The sequence below is a fragment of the Microcaecilia unicolor genome, chromosome 1, assembly GCF_901765095.1.
Source record: "Microcaecilia unicolor chromosome 1, aMicUni1.1, whole genome shotgun sequence".
In the NCBI taxonomy this organism is placed as follows: Eukaryota; Metazoa; Chordata; class Amphibia; order Gymnophiona; family Siphonopidae; genus Microcaecilia; species Microcaecilia unicolor.
The window spans coordinates 309,737,025-309,760,204 of NC_044031.1; the positions used below are offsets into that span (position 1 = coordinate 309,737,025).

General features: G+C 42.7%; 1 protein-coding gene across 1 annotated transcript in view; it reads right to left on the bottom strand.

Moving 5' to 3' along the window:
• Nucleotides 1-22,209, bottom strand: part of FAM83F (family with sequence similarity 83 member F) — a 59,044-nt gene extending 36,835 nt beyond the window's left edge. The window contains exons 1-2 of the mRNA XM_030208331.1: nt 21,695-22,209; nt 10,712-10,879 (exon numbers count right to left, since the gene is read on the bottom strand). Of these exons, the coding sequence (XP_030064191.1) occupies nt 10,712-10,879; nt 21,695-22,165 (639 nt within the window). The 5' untranslated portion in view covers nt 22,166-22,209. The remainder of the gene's footprint in view (nt 1-10,711; nt 10,880-21,694) is intronic.
• Nucleotides 22,210-23,180: the final 971 nt, after the last annotated feature.

A 23,180-nucleotide genomic window follows, 5' to 3' on the forward strand; every position in this document is an offset into this window, starting at 1 on the left:
CAAGGTAAATACATCTCCAGATCATGAATCTGTTCCGTCTAAATAAAATGCAGGAAGGGCAAATTTTAAAAATGATTGCACATATATAATTAAGTGCTTCACTTGTTTGGCATACCCATTGAACAGGGACAAAGATAAAAGTTTTGGACAATCCTTACAAAAAGACATTAATTTGGTACAGTAAAGGCACCATCCATTCTGATAGTGCAGGAAAAGATGCCAACCAGGAGTTAAGAAATATGCTTCTAGCAATACACATAAGGAAAAAAAAAAAAAAAAAAGAAGAGATGGGAACGATGTTTGAACATGCCATTAGTGTAAACAAGAAACCATTTGCAGTGGAAATGGCAATGACGTTAACACCCAACGTTAACAATTCATATACAAATGATGTCAACTGTCAAAAAATGATGAAGAGCTGAAACACTGTTGTAAGCAGGGTCAAGGAATTAACATTTTTCATAATGGATCCACTAATAGCGCAGCCATGGACATGCCATCATTTACACAAGACAGCTGCACAAAAGGTGAAACTACCCAAGAACCACAGTGGTTAGTGCTGTGGGCCGAGAACCAGGGAAGCCAAGGTTCAAATCCTACTGAGGCTCCTTGTGACCTTAGGCATGTCACATAACCCTCCACTGCCTCGGGTCCAAACTTAGCAAGCGTTTCAAAGATAGGAAAATATCTACTGTACCTGAATGTAACTCACGTTGAGGTACTACTGGAAAGATATGAACTAAATCCTAACACTTTTAAATGGATAAAAATACACCAATATGATGGCATTGCAAATGCAAAGTTCATGTAGGTATAGGTGGTGCTTCATCAATACTGGTCTATAGGACTAGACATGTCAACATCAAAGAAAGACAGTCCACACAACTAGATACTGTATTGGGATATTCCCTTTATGCAGGTTTTTTTTTCTATTTTGAAGCTTACATGTTGTGTATTCCTTTATACCTCTTTTGTTATTAAAAAAATGAATATAAAAATAAATGTTGCACCCCAGTGGAGCAAGACAAAACAGTTGCAAATAAATTATACACAAAAAGTTCCCAGGCTCCTAAAAATGTTTAGTTACTACTACTATTTAACATTTCTAAAGCACTACTTGGGTTACGCAGCGCTGTACAATTTAACACAGGACAGTCCCTGCTTGAAGAGCTTACAATCTAATGGACAAATGTACAGTCAAGTAGGGGCAGTCAAATTGGAGCAGTCTAGATTTCATGAAAGGTATAAAGGTTAGGTGCCGAAAGCAACATTGAAGAGGTGGGCTTTGAGCAATGATTTGAAGATGGGTAGGAAGGGGGCTTGGCGTAGGGGCTCAGGAAGTTTGTTCCAGGCATAGGGTGAGGCGAGGCAGAATGGGCGGAGCCTGGAATTGGCGGTGGTGGAGAAGGGTACTGAGAGGAGAGATTTGTCCTGTGAGCGGAGGTTTCGGGCGGGAACATAAGGGGAGATGAGGGTAGAGAGGTAAAAATTTTTAGTTGGCAAAGTAATACAAAAAATGACAGCAGACACAAATTGAAAGGGTCCATCTAGTCTGCCCAGTAAGGTGGTTCATTTAATTTAGTTGAATTATAAATTAAGAAACCAATTTTGTACAAAACGAGGTACAACAATACTATGTTAACACCTAAGTTTTGTAAATATTTTTTCCAGCCTTGTTTGGCTACAGTTTTCCTGTAAGTTATTTTAGTTCTACAAAAGAACTCAGCAAAGAGATCTCTGAAACCGATTGGCCCTTTCTGAATATCATGACACAGAAATTACGGAACTTTGAGACATTTACTATAACTATTGGCTTGCAAGTATCACTAAAGGCACGAAAAACCGGCAGACGAGCTCTTTTACCTGTAACTGTTCGAGAACATATCCACAAGAATAGCAATGCAGAAGCAAAAGCAAAAAGGCTTAAACACTGCAAAGGTTTCAAGTTTTGCCGAGGCTTCACTGCATTTCTATAGAAAGTTGGTGTCACTGTGCAAAAATCTAAGCAAAAGTATTTCACCGTCACTCATGAAGTTGAAAGTGATAGCCGTGATTAAATTCACAGAGACTTCATCAAACCAATCAATTTCTTTAAAATAATACTCCAGTGAAATGTAACACTGGTCGGTCGTGTACCATGGAACTCTGGGATCAGACTTGGATAAACACGTTTCAAACCTTGAGAAGCAAGCCGATTGAATTCATGAAATCTAGTGAAGATTTCATATAATCTGCTGAGTTTTCAGTGGTCAGCACCATCTGTTATATGCTGGACCCATTCTATCACCCCATGGTAGACATGAGTTACAGTGCGTCGTCAGTCTTCACACACGTCCATTTCTTTTTTCCCTACATTCTGTTATCCAAGCTACAATTCAAGTAGGAGGATTTTTTTTTCTATTGATCTAGACCAGGGGGTTCTTAACCCAGTCAGGTTTTCAGGATATCCACAATGAATATGCATGAAATAGATTTGCAGAGAAAGGAGATAGTAGTGCATGCAAATTTATTTCATGCATATTCATTGTGGCTATCCTGAAAACTGGCTAGGTGTGTCCCAAGGACTGTGCTGAGAACCCCCGATCTAAACACATGCTACGCTTTCAACATGAAAGATTATAAAAATATTCAAGAAATACAGTAATTAAGAATTAGAAACAAAAAAAAGTCTTAATTACATAAGTCTTCAACCACTTTGTCGAAACAAACCTACACTATCACCTTTTTTGCCTTAAGTGCCCATAGTAAGTTAGAGCGTCCACCTGAGTTCAATGGAGCAGAATGAAATACTCCTGCATGAAGATTCAAACTGTTTCTGTTGCATGAAGCGAATTTGAAGTGCAGGTCTACACATGCTGAATGCCAAGCCGATGAAAGAACTCTGGGAGAAGTTCCTCAAAGGTACAGATTGAAATTGCCTTATACAGCTTTCTCCCCCTTGTATTAATATTCCTTGGGGGCACTGTCAGGTTCATCATTATGAAGTGGAAGTGGTGTGCCTCAAATCACGCTGTTTGAATTTAATCTTCACGAGTTAACAAAATAGCTGGGAAAGGCCACTGTGAGGCCTGTGATTATTTTCAAAGAGCTAAAGAGATGTCAAGCTGAAACTGGGAAAAATGACTTCAGCAATTTCAAGATTACACCACAGACCTGGTCTGTATGGGAGAATTGCTGGGGGGAGGGTGGGGAGAGAACCCCACAATGTGCCACATAGCATTTGCAAAGAAACTTTTAGAAAACCCTGTACACATGTATGAGATGATTTTGTGGTCTGATGAGATCAAAGTGGAGCTTTGTTTTTTTAATGTTAAGTGACATGTGGCATAAAATAAACCCACCATTTCAACCTAATATCACTCCTACAGTAACGCAAGAAGGGCAGTATTATGCTGGATTTCTGCAGTAGCAAGGTGCAGACAGGCTCTTGAAGATTGAGGGAAAGATGGATAGTACGAAGTGCAGGCAGATCCGGGAGGAAAACCTGTTCCATTCTGCTTCCACCATACACCTAGGACTGGGGGGGATTAACCTTTCAGAGGGACAAAAATCCCAAACTCAAAGCAAAAACCAATGGAATCACTCAACAAGAAGAAAGTTAATGACCCAAAGATCAGATCTGAATCCAATAGAAGATCTGTAGCAAGACTCATTTAGACTGTGGGCCGCAGATCAGCCAATAAAGCCAATTTGAAAAACCTGAGCTATTTGCAAAGAATTATGGGCAAAACTGCACCATCCACTAACGGCTGCAATCAAGCCACTGCTGCTTCTTATTCTTAATTATGTTTTGAATATTTGAATCTATTAATAAAAGTGGGATAGGACACGTTTGGAAGGTTAACACAGTTTATGGTTTTTATTTTTCAAACCACTTTGGATGATTTTGGTCAGGAAGATGTAGAGAAACGTTTTATAAATATTTTTGAAATTGCACTTTCATGTTGCGAGCATAGAATATGCTGTGTAGAGCAGTGACATAAAACTCCTACTTTATTTAATAAGATTTATTAACTTCTTTATGAACCGATTCTTGCAAGGTGCTGTACAATATAAGAACATAGGGCAGACTGAAGGTTTCATCAAGCCCAGTATCCTGTTTGGCAGTGGCCAATCCAAGTCACAAATATCCGGCAAGATTATAAAAGAGTAAAACCGATTTTATGCTACATATCCTATAAATATACAAATCAAAATGCATTTGTGACTCGCTGAGTGAAAAGATACTGAAAGTGGAGTATTTGACTTCTTTATGCCACAGGATATCAACTGCATAACCCTGCAAAATTTCAGCCTCAGATATGGACCAACTGCATCCTTAAAAGATGAGAATCATCACAAAGTACGTTTTTCAGAAAAACAGCAACCTGAAAACATCTATACATCTGACCCAAAACTGAGAAAACAAATAGCAGACTTACCCTATAGTATACAAAACTTTCAAAAAGGAAAGTTGCCTCAATTTACCCTTCCAGACTTTATAGCCTTTACCTCTTATTTGTAACCCCACTGTTGGTACCTTTTCATTCAACGGGTCACAGATGCATTTTGAATTGTATTTATTTTTAAATAGCAGAATGTGAAAAAATATACAAAGATAGAAAGACTTTTTACAAGCTACTGCAACCAATGCAGGCAACACAAACAGGCCAGGTGGGACATCCTTCTATGTGAAAGACATTGGAAGTTAAAGCCACTGTTGCTGCTCTCGGAAAACAAACTTGTTTTCAAGTGGCTTGAAATGAAAAGCCCTACATTTTTCAACCAAACCTCAACAATGCAGATCTTATTCAGAAATGATGTGCTGTTCATCATTTGAATATATCAAATAGCGTTGAATGTACAACAGTAACAGCTAGTTCATCTGAACGTGGTTTCAGTTTTGTAAACAGAATTAAGAGCAAAGAGCGTCTCTCTAGAGCTAGGAGCAATAGAAAATTTCCTACCCCTTACTGTGAACAGTCACCCATGTGGCATGAAAGACAAGCTGAAACTCAGCTGCAACAAGACCATCAATTCCAATATTTTTTTTTCTTGTAGTTTGATCCTTTGTTATTGTATCACATGTACTTTTACAGTAGCATTAGCGCCTTCATTTCCAAGCCACTGCTTGGGTATGTTACAGGAATACACCCTGTTTCACAAAGTTCCTACTATTTCTTGGGCCAGTTGCAGGAGGAGGGCTTTAGTGTGTTTGTAAAACCATATGAATAGTAAGCACAAAGCTGAAAGCTGCAAGAATTATGTTGCGAGTTGTACATTTAAAGAGGAGGAAATTAAAATGCAATTTCAAGTTATTTCTCCTTCATAATTTGGGAGCTTGGTAAGCTCCCTGGCTGCGCTCCATATATTTACAGACCCTCTAATATCCTGGAGCAGAGTGCTCTCTCAGTAGCATTGCAAGGGTTAGGAGCAGGGGCGTAGCCAGACCTTGCCAGGAGGGGGGGCCAGAGCCCGAGATGGGGGGGCACTGTTAAGCCGCCTCCCCCCCTCCGGCAACCCCCCTTCCCCCGCTCGATCGCGCCGACACTCTTAAACCCCCCCCCCACTCCCGCCACCAACCCTCCCCCACCATCGCCGCCAGCCCCGCTACCGCATGATTTACCTTGATTGCTGGCGGGGATGCCCAAACCCCGCCAGCCAAGAGTGTTCTTCAGCGCTGGAGTTAGTAAACTCCGGCGCCTTCATTCAAGGAAGTTCGTCTGAAGGATCAGCTGGTTTGACGCATTTACATCCTGCACGGGGCTACATGCACGGTGCAGGACGTAAGGAGTCAAAACCAGCTGATCCTTCAGACGAACTTTCTTGAATGAAGGCGCCGGAGTTTACTAACTCCTGCGCTGAAGAACACTCTTGGCTGGCGGGGTTTGGGCATCCCCGCCAGCATTCAAGGTAAATCATGCGGTAGCGGGGCTGGCGGCGATGGTGGGGGAGGGTTGGTGGCGGGAGGGGGGTCGTCGGCAGGGGGCCAGGGGCGAATCTGCGGGGGCTCGGGCCCCCTCAGGCACCAAGTAGCTACGCCACTGATGCAGGTGAGGTGTTTTAGGGACTTCGTCAGTCTGTACAGCAGCACTAGTATCTCACTGAAATAAAATCTGGACAGTTGCACTAGAGTTTAATTCTTAAAAACTGCCTTTACCCCTACATTAGCCTATTCAATCTCTCTCCTAATTTAAGCCTGTTTTTTTTTCTTTTACTCACAGCTTAAATGTCCTCTCTTACTCATTCGTGTATAACACACGTTCTTGCATGCAAACTGTCATATGTGTGTGACTGTGTATCCTGAAGATGACTGTGTGGCTGCACAGATGGTGTCGTCACGAGCATTTTGGCTTCCTGGACCATGGGCTGCTGAGCAGAAATGGTATCAAAGAAGGGAACAACTCGTATTCAGCAGCAGACTGGCTAACCTGCTGAAGAGGGCTTTAAAACTAGAATCGTTGGTGCAGGGTGAGCAAAGCCAAGTGAAACATTAAATACCTCTACACAAATGGGAAAAAGGGGCATCTGGAAAGCAGTATATACTAAATGTTCAAAGCATAGGAAATAAGGTTTTAGATCTTGAGGATGTGATGAAGAGGCTGGTTTGGATTTAGTGGGGATCACAGAGAACCATGACTAGGATATAGTTATACTGGGCTATAATCTGTTCAGGAAAGACAGGGTAGGAAGAAAGGGAGGAGAAGTGGCATATGTTGAAGATAATATTAAAGCCACACAATTATAGGAAATACAGGGTAAGGAAGAGACACTGTGGGTCAATCTGGAAGAGAAAATGGCAAATGTGTTTACACTGGTGTGATAAATAGGCCTCCTTCACAGACAGAAGAAACGGACAGAGATTTAATTGAAGATATTCAAAATATAGCTGTGAAAGAGGAAGTGCTATTAATAGGTGATTTTAATATGCCAAATGTTGATTGAGGTAGCCCTGTTGCAGACTCTTTTAGAAGCAGAGGGACCCTGGATTCTCAGAGAACTATTCTAGAAGTTGGTAACCACACAGGATGGGGCCATACTGGACTTAGTGCTTACTAATGGAGAGAGTGTTCCTAATGCTTTAGTAGGTGATCATCTGGTATCCAATGATCACCAGATGATGTGGTTTAATATTAAGCTAGGTGTGGCGAGGGTTCATTCAAAAGTGAAGGTTCTAGACTTCAAAAGAACTAACTTTGTTCAGATGGGAGATTACTTCAAGGAATTGTCGTCTGGATGGGAACATCTGGAAGAAGTTGGAAAGCAGTGGGCAAAACGGAAAGGAGCTATTGTAAGGGCAACAAACCTTCTTGTAAGGAAAGTAAATAAAAGGAGGAGGAAAAGGAGGCCACTTTGGTGCTGAAAAGCAAAGGAAAAAGAGGTTAGCCTTCATAAACTACAAGAGATCACAGAAAGAGGAATACAAGCAACAATATCTGGAAAAGTTAAGAGAAGCTGGTAGAGTAGTCAGGAAAGCAAAGATGCAAATGAAAGAAAAAATAGCCAATAAAGTAAAATGGGGGGGGGGGGGGGGAAACTTTTTTTCTTTTTAGATATGTTAGCGATAGGAGGAAGTGCAAAAGTGGCATCGCGAGACTCAAAGGTGAAGGGTAGGAATATGTAGAAGCTGATAAAGATACGGCAGAATAGATTAATATTTCTGTTCTGTGTTCACAGTTGAAGGGCTGGGAGTAGGACTGCAGAAGACAAACACAAGTAGGAATGGAGGGGTGATAATCCCTGAATGATTTTCAGAGGACTGTGTTCATGAGGACCTGGTTGACAAAGTGATGGAACCAGATGGCATAAATCTGAGGGTACTGAGTTAAGTTCTAGTGGCTCTCTGGCTGACCTCATCAATGCTTCTCTAGAGTTGGAAGTGGTCCTTGAGGACTGGAGAACAGCCGGTGATCCCTCTCCACAAAAGCAAGGAAAAGGTTGGGAGCTACAGGTCAGTGAGTCTCACTTCTGTGATAAATAAATTAATGGAAACACTTTTAAAACAGAGAATAGTAAAGTTTTTGGAATCCAATGGATTACATGATCCAAGGTAACATGACTAGAGGCAGGTCTTGTCAGACAAATCTAATTTCTTTAACTGGTAAGCAAAACAGCACGCACCAACTGCTGTTTACCGTCGGGTAAGCGGCCTGCGGTAGAAAATTATTTTCTACCATGGGATTCGGCGTGTGCCAAATTCAGAATTACCACCCAGCTCACGCACAACCGGGCGGTAGTGCCAAGCTGGCACGTGCTGTACACATGTAGGCCCTTACGCAGCTTAGTAAAAGGGCCCTTGTGTGACTTTTTAATTGAATCTTTAAGCTTCAGTTCTATTAATATGTTTGTTTTCATTGAAACCTTGAAATTATAGCACATGAAAATGAAAATTTGAGTAGATTCCAACATACAGTGGGGGAAATAAGTATTTGATCCCTTGCTGATTTTGTAAGTTTGCCCACTGACAAAGACATGAGCAGCCCATAATTGAAGGGTAGGTTATTGGTAACAGTGAGAGATAGCACATCACAAATTAAATCCGGAAAATCACATTGTGGAAAGTATATGAATTTATTTGCATTCTGCAGAGGGAAATAAGTATTTGATCCCTCTGGCAAACAAGACCTAATACTTGGTGGCAAAACCCTTGTTGGCAAGCACAGCGGTCAGACGTCTTCTGTAGTTGATGATGAGGTTTGCACACATGTCAGGAGGAATTTTGGTCCACTCCTCTTTGCAGATCATCTCTAAATCATTAAGAGTTCTGGGCTGTCGCTTGGCAACTCGCAGCTTCAGCTCCCTCCATAAGTTTTCAATGGGATTAAGGTCTGGTGACTGGCTAGGCCACTCCATGACCCTAATGTGCTTCTTCCTGAGCCACTCCTTTGTTGCCTTGGCTGTATGTTTTGGGTCATTGTCGTGCTGGAAGACCCAGCCACGACCCATTTTTAAGGCCCTGGCGGAGGGAAGGAGGTTGTCACTCAGAATTGTACGGTACATGGCCCCATCCATTCTCCCATTGATGCGGTGAAGTAGTCCTGTGCCCTTAGCAGAGAAACACCCCCAAAACATAACATTTCCACCTCCATGCTTGACAGTGGGGACGGTGTTCTTTGGGTCATAGGCAGCATTTCTCTTCCTCCAAACACGGCGAGTTGAGTTCATGCCAAAGAGCTCAATTTTTGTCTCATCTGACCACAGCACCTTCTCCCAATCACTCTCGGCATCATCCAGGTGTTCACTGGCAAACTTCAGACGGGCCGTCACATGTGCCTTCCGGAGCAGGGGGACCTTGCGGGCACTGCAGGATTGCAATCCGTTATGTCGTAATGTGTTACCAATGGTTTTCGTGGTGACAGTGGTCCCAGCTGCCTTGAGATCATTGACAAGTTCCCCCCTTGTAGTTGTAGGCTGATTTCTAACCTTCCTCATGATCAAGGATACCCCACGAGGTGAGATTTTGCGTGGAGCCCCAGATCTTTGTCGATTGACAGTCATTTTGTACTTCTTCCATTTTCTTACTATGGCACCAACAGTTGTCTCCTTCTCGCCCAGCGTCTTACTGATGGTTTTGTAGCCCATTCCAGCCTTGTGCAGGTGTATGATCTTGTCCCTGACATCCTTAGACAGCTCCTTGCTCTTGGCCATTTTGTAGAGGTTAGAGTCTGACTGATTCACTGAGTCTGTGGACAGGTGTCTTTCATACAGGTGACCATTGCTGACAGCTGTCTGTCATGCAGGTAACGAGTTGATTTGGAGCATCTACCTGGTCTGTAGGGGCCAGATCTCTTACTGGTTGGTGGGGGATCAAATACTTATTTCCCTCTGCAGAATGCAAATAAATTCATATACTTTCCACAATGTGATTTTCCGGATTTAATTTGTGATGTGCTATCTCTCACTGTTACCAATAACCTACCCTTCAATTATGGGCTGCTCATGTCTTTGTCAGTGGGCAAACTTACAAAATCAGCAAGGGATCAAATACTTATTTCCCCCACTGTATTTAGGTGGTTTTTCTGATTTAGAGATTTGAGAACTGATTGTTCCTGTGTGAAATCTTAGGTCTCTTCCTCTTAATTTTTAAATAAATAAAATATAATGTATAAAGAAACTTTGAAATTTTTAAACCAAGTTATTTTTTGTACAGCTATATAAAACTTACACCTCTCCTTCATACAAATCAATTTACAGTTCACCATTCAAAGCTTATTTGCTATATACAAATCATAGGGAAAAAAATACAACAAATTAAATTTTTTAAATCTTTCATGGTCACAGGATCTTCTTCAGGGACAGGGATGAAAGGGTGATGTAATCATTCAGTTAATAATAATCAGTACTATTGTGTGTTTCATATCAGATAAGTATCCCTTATACTCCTTCTGTATTAAGATGTCTTATGCAATTAAGGCATCCTATCCTAGGTAGTGTGGGGCAGACACTGAAGCTTCAGATTAGAACATGAAAAGCAATGAAAAGGCAAGGTTTATGTAATTTTATTTTGTTACTTTAAGCATAGTAACTTCCCTAACTCATGTTTGAACACTAACTTCCTTTTCTTATGACTATTAGTATTGCTGTAGCGATGAGCCCATGACCCTTCAGTGCTGGGCTTCCAAATCCAACTGGTCAACATGGAAGTGTGCAAGCAGCCCATAGATGATGAAAACCACTCAACTCTATCCAACATCTCTGCAGAACCACCTACGAGAATATCTTTGAAACTTACCCGCAACATGAAGGTGTTCAAGTCCATGCCTTGGCACATCTCTAGGAAATATTTCACACCATCCTCGTCCAGGATGAGATACACAGGAACCCTGCGCTTGTACGCTGCATCTACCATGTCACGGAATACATTACGATCCGTGAAGTAGTCCATGACCACAGCAATGACCTGGTCAAGAAGTCAAGGGAAGAGATGTCAGGTGAACTGTAATCAATCAAAAATGACAGAAATAAAAGACGGAGTTCTATCATGGAAAGAGGCAGTGATCAGCATACAAATTTTCACCCAATGTTAGCATATTCCTCATTACCCAACTAAGGTTAAATAATACCGTACAGCCCAGGGTTCCACTCTGAGAACCTAAACACCATGTATAGTATTCTACAACAGGACTCTAATGTTCTAGGTTCACCTTTATTTTAAGCAGGATTCCAACAGGTTTCTTTCTTGTGGCCCCAGGAAAGCTGGAACCTCAATTAAGCAACTAATTAGGAAACCAGACATGCTGGGCAGAGAACTATAATCTTTTCCTCTACATGCCTTCTTTGTAGCTCATCTAGGTTAGATTTAATAAAACTGTACTAATACTGCTGAGCATTAGATAACTTGGTAGTACAATTTAATAAATTTACCCTGAGCCACCAATACTGCTGTTGCTTTAATAGCTTCCAATTATTTGCCCAACCTCCAAGTCATGGTCCATACTAAGGACCACACTTGGTGGCCAACTTTAGATCACATGACATAGGATTCCAGAAGGGACCCTGGCTCGTGGCCTCAGCACTGACTGCAGTGACCAGACTTGAGACTTAACATGGGACCAGGGATGGGGCTAAATCTCTTGGTAGCTGCCAATGGAGGTTCACGACACCAGGACCCCATCACTGCTTCCAACTGAGCAGGAATAAAAAAAAATGTTCTGCAGAAGTTTTCATTCCCTATCACTTTGTCATCAGTACAATTTCACTTCTAGAAAACCAGAGCACCACGTAAAAACACGTTTTAATCACCCAACTCCAAACTTTGCATTTTAAATTAGAGATGTAGAAATAACCAAAGACATTTATACTGGTGAAGTGATGGAAATGCATCAAAACATCATTCACAAACTCCTTTTTTGTGGGTTTTCAATGTCATTTCATTCAAATGCCACTATTGGTATAGCTATCTAAATCTTTTGAATTTGCCATCGAGAATTAGAACACTTAACAGAAATTAAGTCACTACCAACAGAGAAACTCCATACAACAGAAGTTACTCTTAAAAAGGAGAAAGTGCTCTAGGATATTCATGAATCTTGGGTATAGAAATGTTTAATAGTAGTAGTAGTATAAGGCAAATTCCTAGCTGAGCAGGGAAAAATCTGATGACTAAAGAGAGAATGAATATACAAGATGGCTGTGTATCACATAACTGGTACCGAGCTGGTTGAAAAATATTTTTCATGCACTCTAAAGACTTATTTTACAAAATAGAGCTAACTGACACTTAGGGGAATGTTTACTAAGGTACGTTAGTGTTTTAAACGTGCCTTTAAAGTTGAGTGTTAAACGCTAACTCGCCTATACATTTCTATGGGCGCGTTAGTGTTTAACGCGCGTAAACCATTAACGTGTGTTAAAACCGCTATCGTGCCTACAGCGCACCTTAGTAAACGTAGGTGTTAGATTTTATAATAAAAATATATTATTTTCTTCTTTTGGTTTTAGAATGTAGGAATTATCATACTGGGTTATATCAAAGATCCATCTATCCCAGTATCCTGCTTCCAACACTGGCCAAGCCAGGTCACAAGTACCCAGAAGTCTCTCAAAAAGCAGAAAGATTTCATGGTATCTACCCCCAGGATAAGCATTCTCCCCTTTATTATTCAATTTGTTTATGTGAGATCTTGGCACAATTTCCATGCCTGCTGATACATTTCTTTGTTCATATACGGATGACATCTTTGTTCTCGTTCTAGCTCATTTTGATCAAAGGTCAAGTTTTCAGGTTATTGAACAAATGTATTGCTAATATTAAGATATGGGCTCATGATCACCTTCTTAAGCTGAATGCAGAAAAAACTATGGTTCAGTAACTGAAATTCCCAGTGCTGTTAGTCCATCTGGTGGAGCGATGTTGACGATTACTCAGCACACTCATGTACTAGGAGTTTTTCTGGATTCAACTTTATCTTTTGAGACTCAAATAAACAATGTGGTTAAGAAAGTATTCTTCAAATTACAGCAGTTAAGATCAATTCATTCATGTTTTCATAAGGAACATTTTGCCCTAGTGGTGCAGGCTATGATCCTGTCCATCCTCGATTACTGTAATTCTATAACACCATTGGCCACATTGCAACTACTTCAGAATACAGATGTGAAGATGATTTTTCGATGTTTCAAATATCATAGTACCTCTCCTCTGTTGAAAACCCATCACTGGCTTCCTGTACATGCTAGAGTTGTGTTTAAAATTCTTTGTTTTGTTTACAAGGTAACATATGGTCTTCACCTCTTCCTTTATCTGTTCGGGTGAATTATTCACAAAAGTGGAGAAACTGGGAATACTACGGAGGTAGGTTCTGCAAGCCTAATTTTTTTTTTTTTTTGGGGGGGGGGGGGGTGGAGTTCATGAAAGACTGGGAAATAAGAGGAAGGGGAATACGATGGAACACTGTAGTTGGATACAGTAAAGAGAGGAAGAATGAAGACTGGATAATAAGAATTAATGAAATCTGAGTACAGAGACAAGAAAAAAATGGAAGAAAGCCGATAGGATCAAATCTATATCAGAGCTGGATGTAGTGGAGGTGGTGAAGATAGGAGGACAGTGAAAATGAAAAATGGACAGGCGATCCTTGGAAAGAGTTAAGAACAGATAGAAAGCTGAAACCAGAGACTGGGACCAGCACAATTAGAAAAATGAAATGGCCAGTCAACAAAGGTAGAAAAAATAATTTTATTTTCAATTTAGGATGAAGTAATGTGGTAGCTGTGTTAGCTCACTTTAAGGTTACTAAATAAAAAGGAACAGTATCCTATACTGTCAGAACAGTATCCTATAACACCAGTGTAGTGTCCTGAACTAAAGGAGGTGGTTTTGGCCTTTGCAAGCTAGTCACAAACACCAGATATTTAAAACTATTTAACCGGCTATCCGGCAATATTCAGCAGGAGATAGCCAGCTATCTCCCACTGAACTGGTTAGCACTTGGTGGAGAACCGGTTATATTGCGTGATATCACCGGATATCCACTAATATTCTTTGGCCAGTTTCAACTTAACCAGCCAGCGCTGAATATTGACTTGGCTGGTTAAGTTGAAACCGGCCAAAATTAAACCGGATATTCAACACTGGTCACTGGAAACGGTCCAGTTGACTATCCAGGCTCAGTGCCGACCAAGGGAGGTAGCCCAGCTACTAGAATGAGGGGGCATATGATGAAGTTAAGAGGAAACAGGAGGAATCGAAGAAAATATCTTTCATAGAAAGGATGGTGGATGCGTGGAATGACCTCCCAGTAGAGGTTGAGGAGACGATGACTGTGTCAGAATTTAAGAAAGCGTGGGACAGGAATGTGGGATCCCTTAGGAAAGGAAGAGTTAGTGGTTACTAAGGATGGGCAGACTGGATCAGCCACTTGACACTTATTTGCCATCCTGTTTCTATGTTTCAGGTACTGTGAATGACAGGTTACAGATTACGAATGGTAGTTTATGGAGTACAGCCCCTGTCACATTTTAATGTGTATATTACAGAACTTAATCTGGCCAAGCTAGTGGTACAGGTCTGTGATGTTGCAAGGATGCTCTGTGCTAAAAAAAACTGTTACCCTGCCTTGCATCAGCTAAGGGTAATGACTGTGACCTTAATGAAACAGTATGTTCAGTGACTCAGCTAAACTCTAACCTGGAAGAATAAAGGAAACCTTGGAAAAGGACTACTGTGTATGCAGAGCCAGACCACTTGTCCTTAAAATAGGGTGCAAGACTATTTATATGATTGGGCTAAGAACCACAAAGGCCTATGACCAGTCATTGCTCCTTGTGCTATCATGACTTGAAGGACATGACTGATTACATACTTTTGATAGTCCACATTTCTTATCAGTAATTAAGTAGACAGAGGGATTTTCAGTCTTGGCACAAAGTCTAGAGGATAAACACACCTAATCGTATCCTATCTACACACCTGTTCATACACATTTTATGTTAACTATATTTCCCTCATAGTTCTAAATACCCTGGGGGTGTATGCCATCTGGTCCAGGTGATTTGATGCTCATTAACTTGTCAATTTGGCTTATTAAATCTTCCACAGGTAGCTTTCCCTTACATCCTCCTCAGTTAAAACCAAAGAAAAAAAATTAATTTACTCTCTGATGTGTCTTCCCCAAGTACTCCTTTCACTCCTTGATCTAACGGTCCAACTAAATCTCTCACAGGCTTCCTGTTTCTAATATACCTGAAAATGTTTTTTCCTATTCATTTTTTCCTCTTCTTTTCAAATTCTCTCAGCCTTCTTTATCAATGCTTTGCACCTACCTTGCCAGTGCTTATGCTGCTTTCTATTTTCTTCATTTGGATCCCTTTTCCATTTTCCTCTCAGCTCATCTTTTAATCATGCCGGCTGTCATTGGGCCATCCTTCCACTTTTTTGATATGTGAAATCTCTCTCATCTAGGCTTCCAAGATGGTATTTTCAAACAACGTCCAAGCCCAATCTAAACTCTCAACCTTTGCAGCTCCTCCTTTTAGCTTTTTAAACCATTTATTCTAAATGTTAATCTGCTACACTGCTATGTTTTATAATCCAGGATTTTGGGTTTTTTTTTCTTAACAGAAAGGTGGTTTATACATTTGGAGAATGAAAATTAAACAATTATTGAGTGGGAAGAGACAGAGCAGAATCACAACACCAAGGCCTCACTTTAAAACAGTGCATGAATAGTCCCTACGCACAAGTACAAAAAACAAAACCACATACATCTGCACCACTAGAAGGTAATTTTGTAACAGGGCACCTAAAAAGGGAAGGGGAAGGGAAATGGGACCTGATATACCGCCTTTCTGAGGTTTTTGCAACTACATTCAAAGCGGTTTACATATATTCAGGTACTTATTTTGTACCAGGGGCAATGGAGGGTTAAGTGACTTGCCCAGAGTCACAAGGAGCTGCAGTGGGAATTGAACTCAGTTCCCCAGGATCAAAGTCCACTGCACTAACCACTAGGCTACTCCTCAATGCACCACATGCACCTTAAATTGTTTCACCAAAGGCTCCCGCACATTACCCCTGCTCTAAAGCAGAATTGTCTTTGTGTGTATGTGCTAGAAGAAATCAGCACATATATCTATGTGTATTTTATGAAAAAAAAAAAAAAAAAGTACTGATCCCATCTTGCTCCACCCCAGAACATCTACATATGTGTCATACAAAAGGAGGGGCTATAATTTACCGTACACATACATACACACCCCTGAAATTTTTTAAGCAACTATTTAAGGGCCCTTTTCAAATTGGTGGTATCCATACAGCCACTTTAATGTGATTGCCGGCCCACCGCAAGCCATTTCCAGTGAGATGGGATTCTTTTTTTTGGTGCTGGGGGCTTACTCAGCAGTAATGGTTACTGCCGGGTAAGTGCAGGAGCCCCTACCGCTTCCTAGATGACAGTTAAGGGCCCCCACCGGAAATGGCTGCATGGCAAGTGTACACTTACCGCACATCCATTTCCTCTTCTTCTTTTTTGCCTTTTACCCACTGTGGTATAAGCGCCTCAGCATGTGCCGACACTACCGCAGTGTCCCTTTACCGCAGCTTGGTAAAAGGCGCCCTAAGTATGTAAAACACTGTTCTACATTCACAGATCTTTTACAAAATCACCCCCCCCCCCCCCCAAGGCTTGATGCCAAAAAAACATGAATTAGAACTGTGCACTACACTTCAGGGCACAGTGTTCTAACACATGCTAAAACATTTTTATTTCTAATGTAGTAAACTAATAGCATGCACATTACTGCGGTGTTACTACTACTATTCATTTCTATAGCGCTACTAGACGTACACGGCGCTGACTGCACAGACAACCATGGTAATCTACAGCTGTTTGCTATACTGCAAGTAAAATGTTCTTCATTCCCTTGATCTACGCCTTCGGATTCAGTCAGCCCAAGAAGCTCATCAATTATAAGAACATAAGCATTGTCATACTGGGACAGACCGAAAGTCCATGAAGCCCAGCATCCTGTTTCCAACAGTGGCCATTCCAGGTTAAAAGTACCTGGCAAGATCCCAAAACAGTACAATACATTTTATGTTGTTTATCCTAGAAATATGCAGTGGATTTTCTCATGTCCATCTTAATAATGACTTATTGACTTTTCTGAAATTATCCAAACATTTTTTAAACCCCGCTAAGCTAACTGCTTTTACACATTTTCTGGCAACAAATTCCAGAGTTTAATTACACCTTGAGTGAAGAAATATTTTCTCCGATTCGTTTTAAATGTACTACTTTCTAGCTTCATTGCGTGCCCCCTAGTCTTAGTAGTTTTGGAAAAAAGAGTAAACAAGCGATTCACGTCTACCCGTTCCACTCCACTCATTTTATAGACCTCTATCATATCTCCCCTAGGCCATCTTTTCTCCAAGCTGAAGAGCCCTAGCCGCTTTACCTTTTCTCCACAGGGAAGTTCTCCCATCCCCTTTATCATTTTTGTTGCCCTTCTCTGTACCTTTTCTAATTCTACTATATCGTTTTGAGTTGTGGTAACCAGAACTGCACACAGAATTTGAGGTGCGGTTGCACCATGGACCAATACAAAGGCATAACATTCTTATTTTGTTTTCCAATTCCTTTCCTCATAATACCCAACATTCTATTTGCTTTCTTAGCCATCACTGCACACTGAGCAGAGCATTTCAACGTATCATCAACAATGACATCTAGATCCCTTTCCTGGTCGGTGACTCCCAATATGGAACCTTGAATTACATAGCAATAGTTTGGGTTCCTCTTTCCCACATGCATCACTTTGCACTTGCTCACATTAAACATCTGCCATTTGGATGCCTTGTCTCCCAGTCTCCTAAGGTCCTCTTGTAATTTTTCACAATCCTCAAGAAATTACGGGGTCTTTTTACCAAGCTGCAGGAAAAAGGGCCCTGAGCTAGTGGAAGAAGCCATTTTTCCCGTGTGCCAGGGCCCTTTTTACTGCACTGGGTAAAAAAGCCCCCAGACACACATGGCCATGCAGTAAGAGAACACTGAGGTGGTGATAAAGGGTCTTGTGCTAACCTGGTGGTAGCTGGGCAGCACACAACAATGCCAAATTACCACCGGATTATCACCATACAAGCCATTTCTGGAAGTTTTTTTTTTCCCCGGAAATGGCACGCGCTTGGGGTGGGACTACCGCCAGCAGCCGCGTTGGGAAAGCAGTAGTCTCAAAAGAGCGAGCGGTAAGCCTGTAAAAGGGCCCAAAGCTTTTTATTTTGTAGCTCCTTCCTTACAGAATCCCTTAGAATAAGAATAAGTAATGCCACACTGGGAAAAGACCAAGGGTCCATCGAGCCCAGCATCCTGTCCACGACGGTGGCCAATCAAGGCCAAGGGCACCTGGCAAGCTTCCCAAACATTCTATACATACAATTAGAGCCATCCTACAGTAGATTTAGATACCTTTTCATGATCCACTTATTTCAAGCGGCCTTCAACCTGCACTTGGATGAGGCTGTTTTCCCCCAAGATCCACCGAATCTCTATGGAGCCAATAGTCGAAGCAATTTATGCCGGCAGGAGTCTTTCCTGTCCACTGAAATCGCTTCCCAACACCTTAACCAGAGACTGCCGTTGAGTATCCCCACAGATCACCCAAACAAAAAGCGGACAGGTCAGGGGAGGTGCTGGGGCCGGCACTGGGGAACAGCCCGAGGTTATGCGAGTGCCAGTAGTATTAAGTGCCGGCACCCACAAAGGTAAGCACCTTAATTTAGGGCAGCTCAAAAGCTGTCGTAAACAAGGTCGCTTAGTTATGAGGGTGCCAACACTGAATATTCTTGGGACTCACATTAAAAAAAAAAAAGGAGCCCCTTCCCTCAGCAATATGAAATCCCCCCCACCCCAGGAATCTCCCTCACCCTTGTAAAGGTAGCCTTCCCGGGCCTACCTGTGTCCCTGGAGGTCTAGCTGTGGTAATGGGGGCAGCAGCACAGCCCCCTCACTCCTGCACCTTATGGCAGCTATCCAAGACGGTTCCTGCGACCTCTCATGGCAGTAGTACCGCAAGCTGCTATGAGATGTCATGGCTGCCATTTTGGATAGCCACTGCAAGGGGCGGGAATGAGGGGGCTGCGTTCCTGCCCCCGACAACCACTGCTGAACCACCAGTGCTAAAGATAGGCCTAGAGGGCTTACTTCAACAGCAGGGGACGAGGGAAAGAAGGGGCACTGTTATGGCCCTGGCCTGATATTCAGCTAGCGCCACATAACTCTTATGCAGGCCCTGGCTGAATATTGGCCAGGCCTGCATAACGTATGGCTCCTAGCCCGCCCAAAATTATCCCCCAATAGTCAGTGCTGATGCCCAGACATGGCCTGGCACTGAATATTGGTCAACAATATAGCCAGCGACGATAAGCAGTAAAATAAATAAAGAATAAAGCTGACCAGTGGTGGCTAAATATTGGGGGGGGGGGGGGCTTTTGTCCATTGTCTTTTCTGTCAGTCTTATTGTCACTATCTCTCACTTGTTTTGTACCCTTTCCTGTTCAAATATTGGCCTTCTTTTCCGTTGTGATTTTAAATACTTGTTTTTAAATTGTCATTTTTGGAAGCGTGGTATATCAAGCTAATAAACCATAAACTGTATGTCCCCTTCTGTCAGTATGTGAGTGAAGACTGGCTCACACACCGAGAAAAGAAAGGCTGGCCCAACTCTCCTAACTTTGTCCCCACCTCCACTGGCAAAATTTCCAAGTCCCCATCAAGGGCATCTGGCCCCATCTGTGTCCCACCAGCATCTTGAAAAAGGTAGCATCTGACCCCTAGCGATGCAACAGGATGCAATACTAGGGACTGGTCTGTCAAATAAGGCATTCCTTCTTATTTGACAAACTGATCCTGGTGATGCGTCCCACTGCATGAGAGCCATAGAAAAGCAGAGGGTAACTGCAGAAACAAATATGTGACAGCTGGTTATATTTTTGACTGGGATTCTAAAGTAACAGCACTAGTGGTCAACCTTGGTTCTATGCAACAAAGGGATAACCCTTTCCAGCAGAGTTACTAAAAAAAAAAAAAAAACTGGTTATGTGGAAATGCCATACAAAACAATGTTTGCCTGGTTACTTGGAGGGGGTGCGCAACTTGAACTCAGCAGCTCCCTCCAGGGATATACAACTCTACAGCTGCACATGCGCCCTAAAGATAAATATCTAAGTGAAACAGGATGCTTCTGTTAAAAACCGGAGATTTTTCTGCCCTTTGCCAGCGAGTGCAACTCTCATACGTGGAACCAGTTTAACTTGATTGTATTCAGAAGTGTACCAGAGTCTAGAGAAGGACTGAAGAATCGCAAACCCCATTGACAATCTAGACATGTCCCTATGGGCAGGATTTATTGGACTGCAACCTTTGCAAAGAGTGGTCAATGGAACCCAGGAAAGCCAAAGCCCCTAATTATATCCGTGGCTGTCTCACTTTACCTTGATTACCCTGGCTGGATTACTGTAATCTGGGTTTAGAATCCATGTGACTAACCCCTACTTGGGGGGGGGGGGGAGGTGTAGTATTGTGATTTTTCAGCTTGTCTAGTAAGAGTCATAAAAGCCAAGTGAGGATATATACAAAATCTACTAATGGGGATCCAGCAAACTTGATGGACAGTGCCTGGCTTATATACGAGTTTCCAGTCAGAGACTGTAAACTTGTGACTCATCTTGATCAATGCAGTGCCACCATAATCACACTTTTTCCAACAGCAACTGGCAGTCTTTACAGTTCAACTAATCAGTAGGCTCCTTATTTTTTTTGTAAGCTTAGTATGAAGCCTGAAGGAGATTTCTCCTGTGAGGTTTTGCTAGAGAACATAGGAGACAGCTGTTCAAAATTATTCATAGGAGCCAGCTCTGAGTGCTTGAGCACCCCCAATATTGAACAAAGTCTTTGACTGTGTTCAGGCAGGAAAAGATCATTTCTATTGGGTTAAGGTTAACCCCAATAATTTTAAAAAGTTGGCTCCTATAAATGTAAATTATCTGGCTGTCTTCTTCTAAAAACATTTTGGAGGATATAGGTAAAATGTCCATATGTAAATGACTGGACAAAGAAAAAAATTAACTTTTAAAGGTTTTTAAATCGAATCAGGGAGGATCCTGCTGTATCCGTCTTTTACCTTTTGCCAATTATCTCTCTCGCTGAACATAGTCAAGGAGTTTGTTCAATATAAGGGGTGCTTAGGCACCCACAGAGCTGGCTCCTATGCTAGAGAATGGACTCAGTTCCCAACTCTCACTGTCACCAATCGGTACTCGGTCCTGGTCTGGACTGTGCTATTTCATTTGCAAAATCTTCCGCTCCCCATTCCTGGAATAACAGATCAGGACTCAGGTGCACGATCCCCTCCTTCTCCCCCAAAACATAGCAAATGAAATGACGGCAGATAAAGACCTGAACGGTCCAGCCAGTCTGCCCAACAAGTTAAACTCATTTCACATGGTATGTGATACCTTATATGTATACCCAAGTTTGATTTGTCCCTGCATTTCTCAGGGCACAGACCGTAAAAATCTGTTCCTGTACTAAAAGTTCTGAAGGTAACGTCGAAGCCCCTTAAAATTTACACTCCAGTCCATCCCTATCTATTCAGCCAGGATCAGGGCGCAGACCGTAGAAGTCTGCTGTGCATTGGTTTTACTCTCCAATTCTGCCCACTTCAACTATTTCGAAAGTTTGGAGACCCAAAAGCAACGGCCAGGGTACAGCTGTTTTACCTTTTGTGCTTCCTGGATGATGCCCCGGATGACCGCTTTAATGTGCGGCGCGTTTTCCTTGGCCGGGTGCGTGTACACCAGGACCCGGCTCATGCCCCGGTAGAAGCCGCTCTCGGGCCAGCCCAAGTCCAGGGGCGGGATCTCGGTATCGGACAACTGGGGCCAGTACTCCAGGGACTCCGCCGCCGTCTCCTGATCCTGCCCGCCGCTGTCCCCCTTGCCGGTGGCTTTCCAGGGGCTGGGGGCACCATACTGCTGCCAGCTAGCGCGCAGCTCCTGCAGTTCGCGGCTTGACAAAAAGTCTCGCAGTGGCTCTTTGCGCACTTGCTCCTTATACGCCTGCTCGCCCTGGCTCACCAGCACCCGCAGCGCCTGCCGCTGCTCCTCGCTGTAGTAGAACCCTGCCTGCTCTTCCGGCACCCGCTCGCCCACTCCAACCCAGTCCAGGCACCGCAGCTGAGACTCGGCCATGCTGCCTCCCCTGCCGCTCTTCACACACACTGCAGACAGTCCGCGCCGGTCTCCCCTGGCCTCACCTGTCGCCCCGCCCACTCTCCTTAAGCCCAACCCCCAGCACCTAGGGAAGCTCTCGTGAGCGCTGGAGCCACGCCCAGTCCTCCCAGCTTCTGTGTGCATTGGCGGGCGAGCGCAAGGAAGGGCGGGGCTTGAGGGAGGAGGCGGAGTCGGAAGAGGCTGAGGCGGGTATAACTTATCTCAGGTAAAGTGTCAGCTGTGCTCAGGGGGAAACTGATGACTCCTCAATAAACTTTTCTCTCTGTTTTTTCCCCATGCGAAAAGATTTTTATTAAAAACATTCCGTCAACAGAGCCTATTCCATACATCTTTGTCCTTCTGCCCCGTCTCCCTCTCACTGGATAGCAGCCAACTTTTCAAAACGATTTTATTTGGGGGGTGTGGGGGGGTGCTAAACTGAACATGTGATCATTTTGAGTGCGGGTGCGCTGCACCCATGGATCTGCTGGGTAAAAAGGAAAGAAAAAAAAAAGTTCCTTTACCCTGCCTTCCCTTCTTACTTCTTTGAGTGCGAGCGGCCTTAAAAGTTGGCACAGTCTAGCTTGCGTGTGGAATGGAAGAGATCAAAGCTGTTGCTGTAATTGGTTTGGATGCTTTGGAGTCAGTAGTTGCTTTGTTTGGACGTGTAGCTGTTAATTGTACCTCAGCTTTTGCTGCCTCATAGAGTTATTTCTTCAGGGAATAAATTTCATGGGGACTTCTATGCACTCATAGGGGGCAATTCTGTAATTGGGCGTCGCCATTTAGGTGCCCTGAGGGCATGTAGTACAAGCCTGTTCTTTAAGAATCTTAAGGGGAAGTTGGAAAGATTATACAAAAGGGATCAAAATGTCTGTCCATAATTCACCCAAAAATTTACAGAATGTGATGAAACTTGGCATGAAGGAAAACCCAGTAAAAAGATACAAGTTTGAAAATGAGCCAAATTTATACTGGAAATAAAAACCCTCCT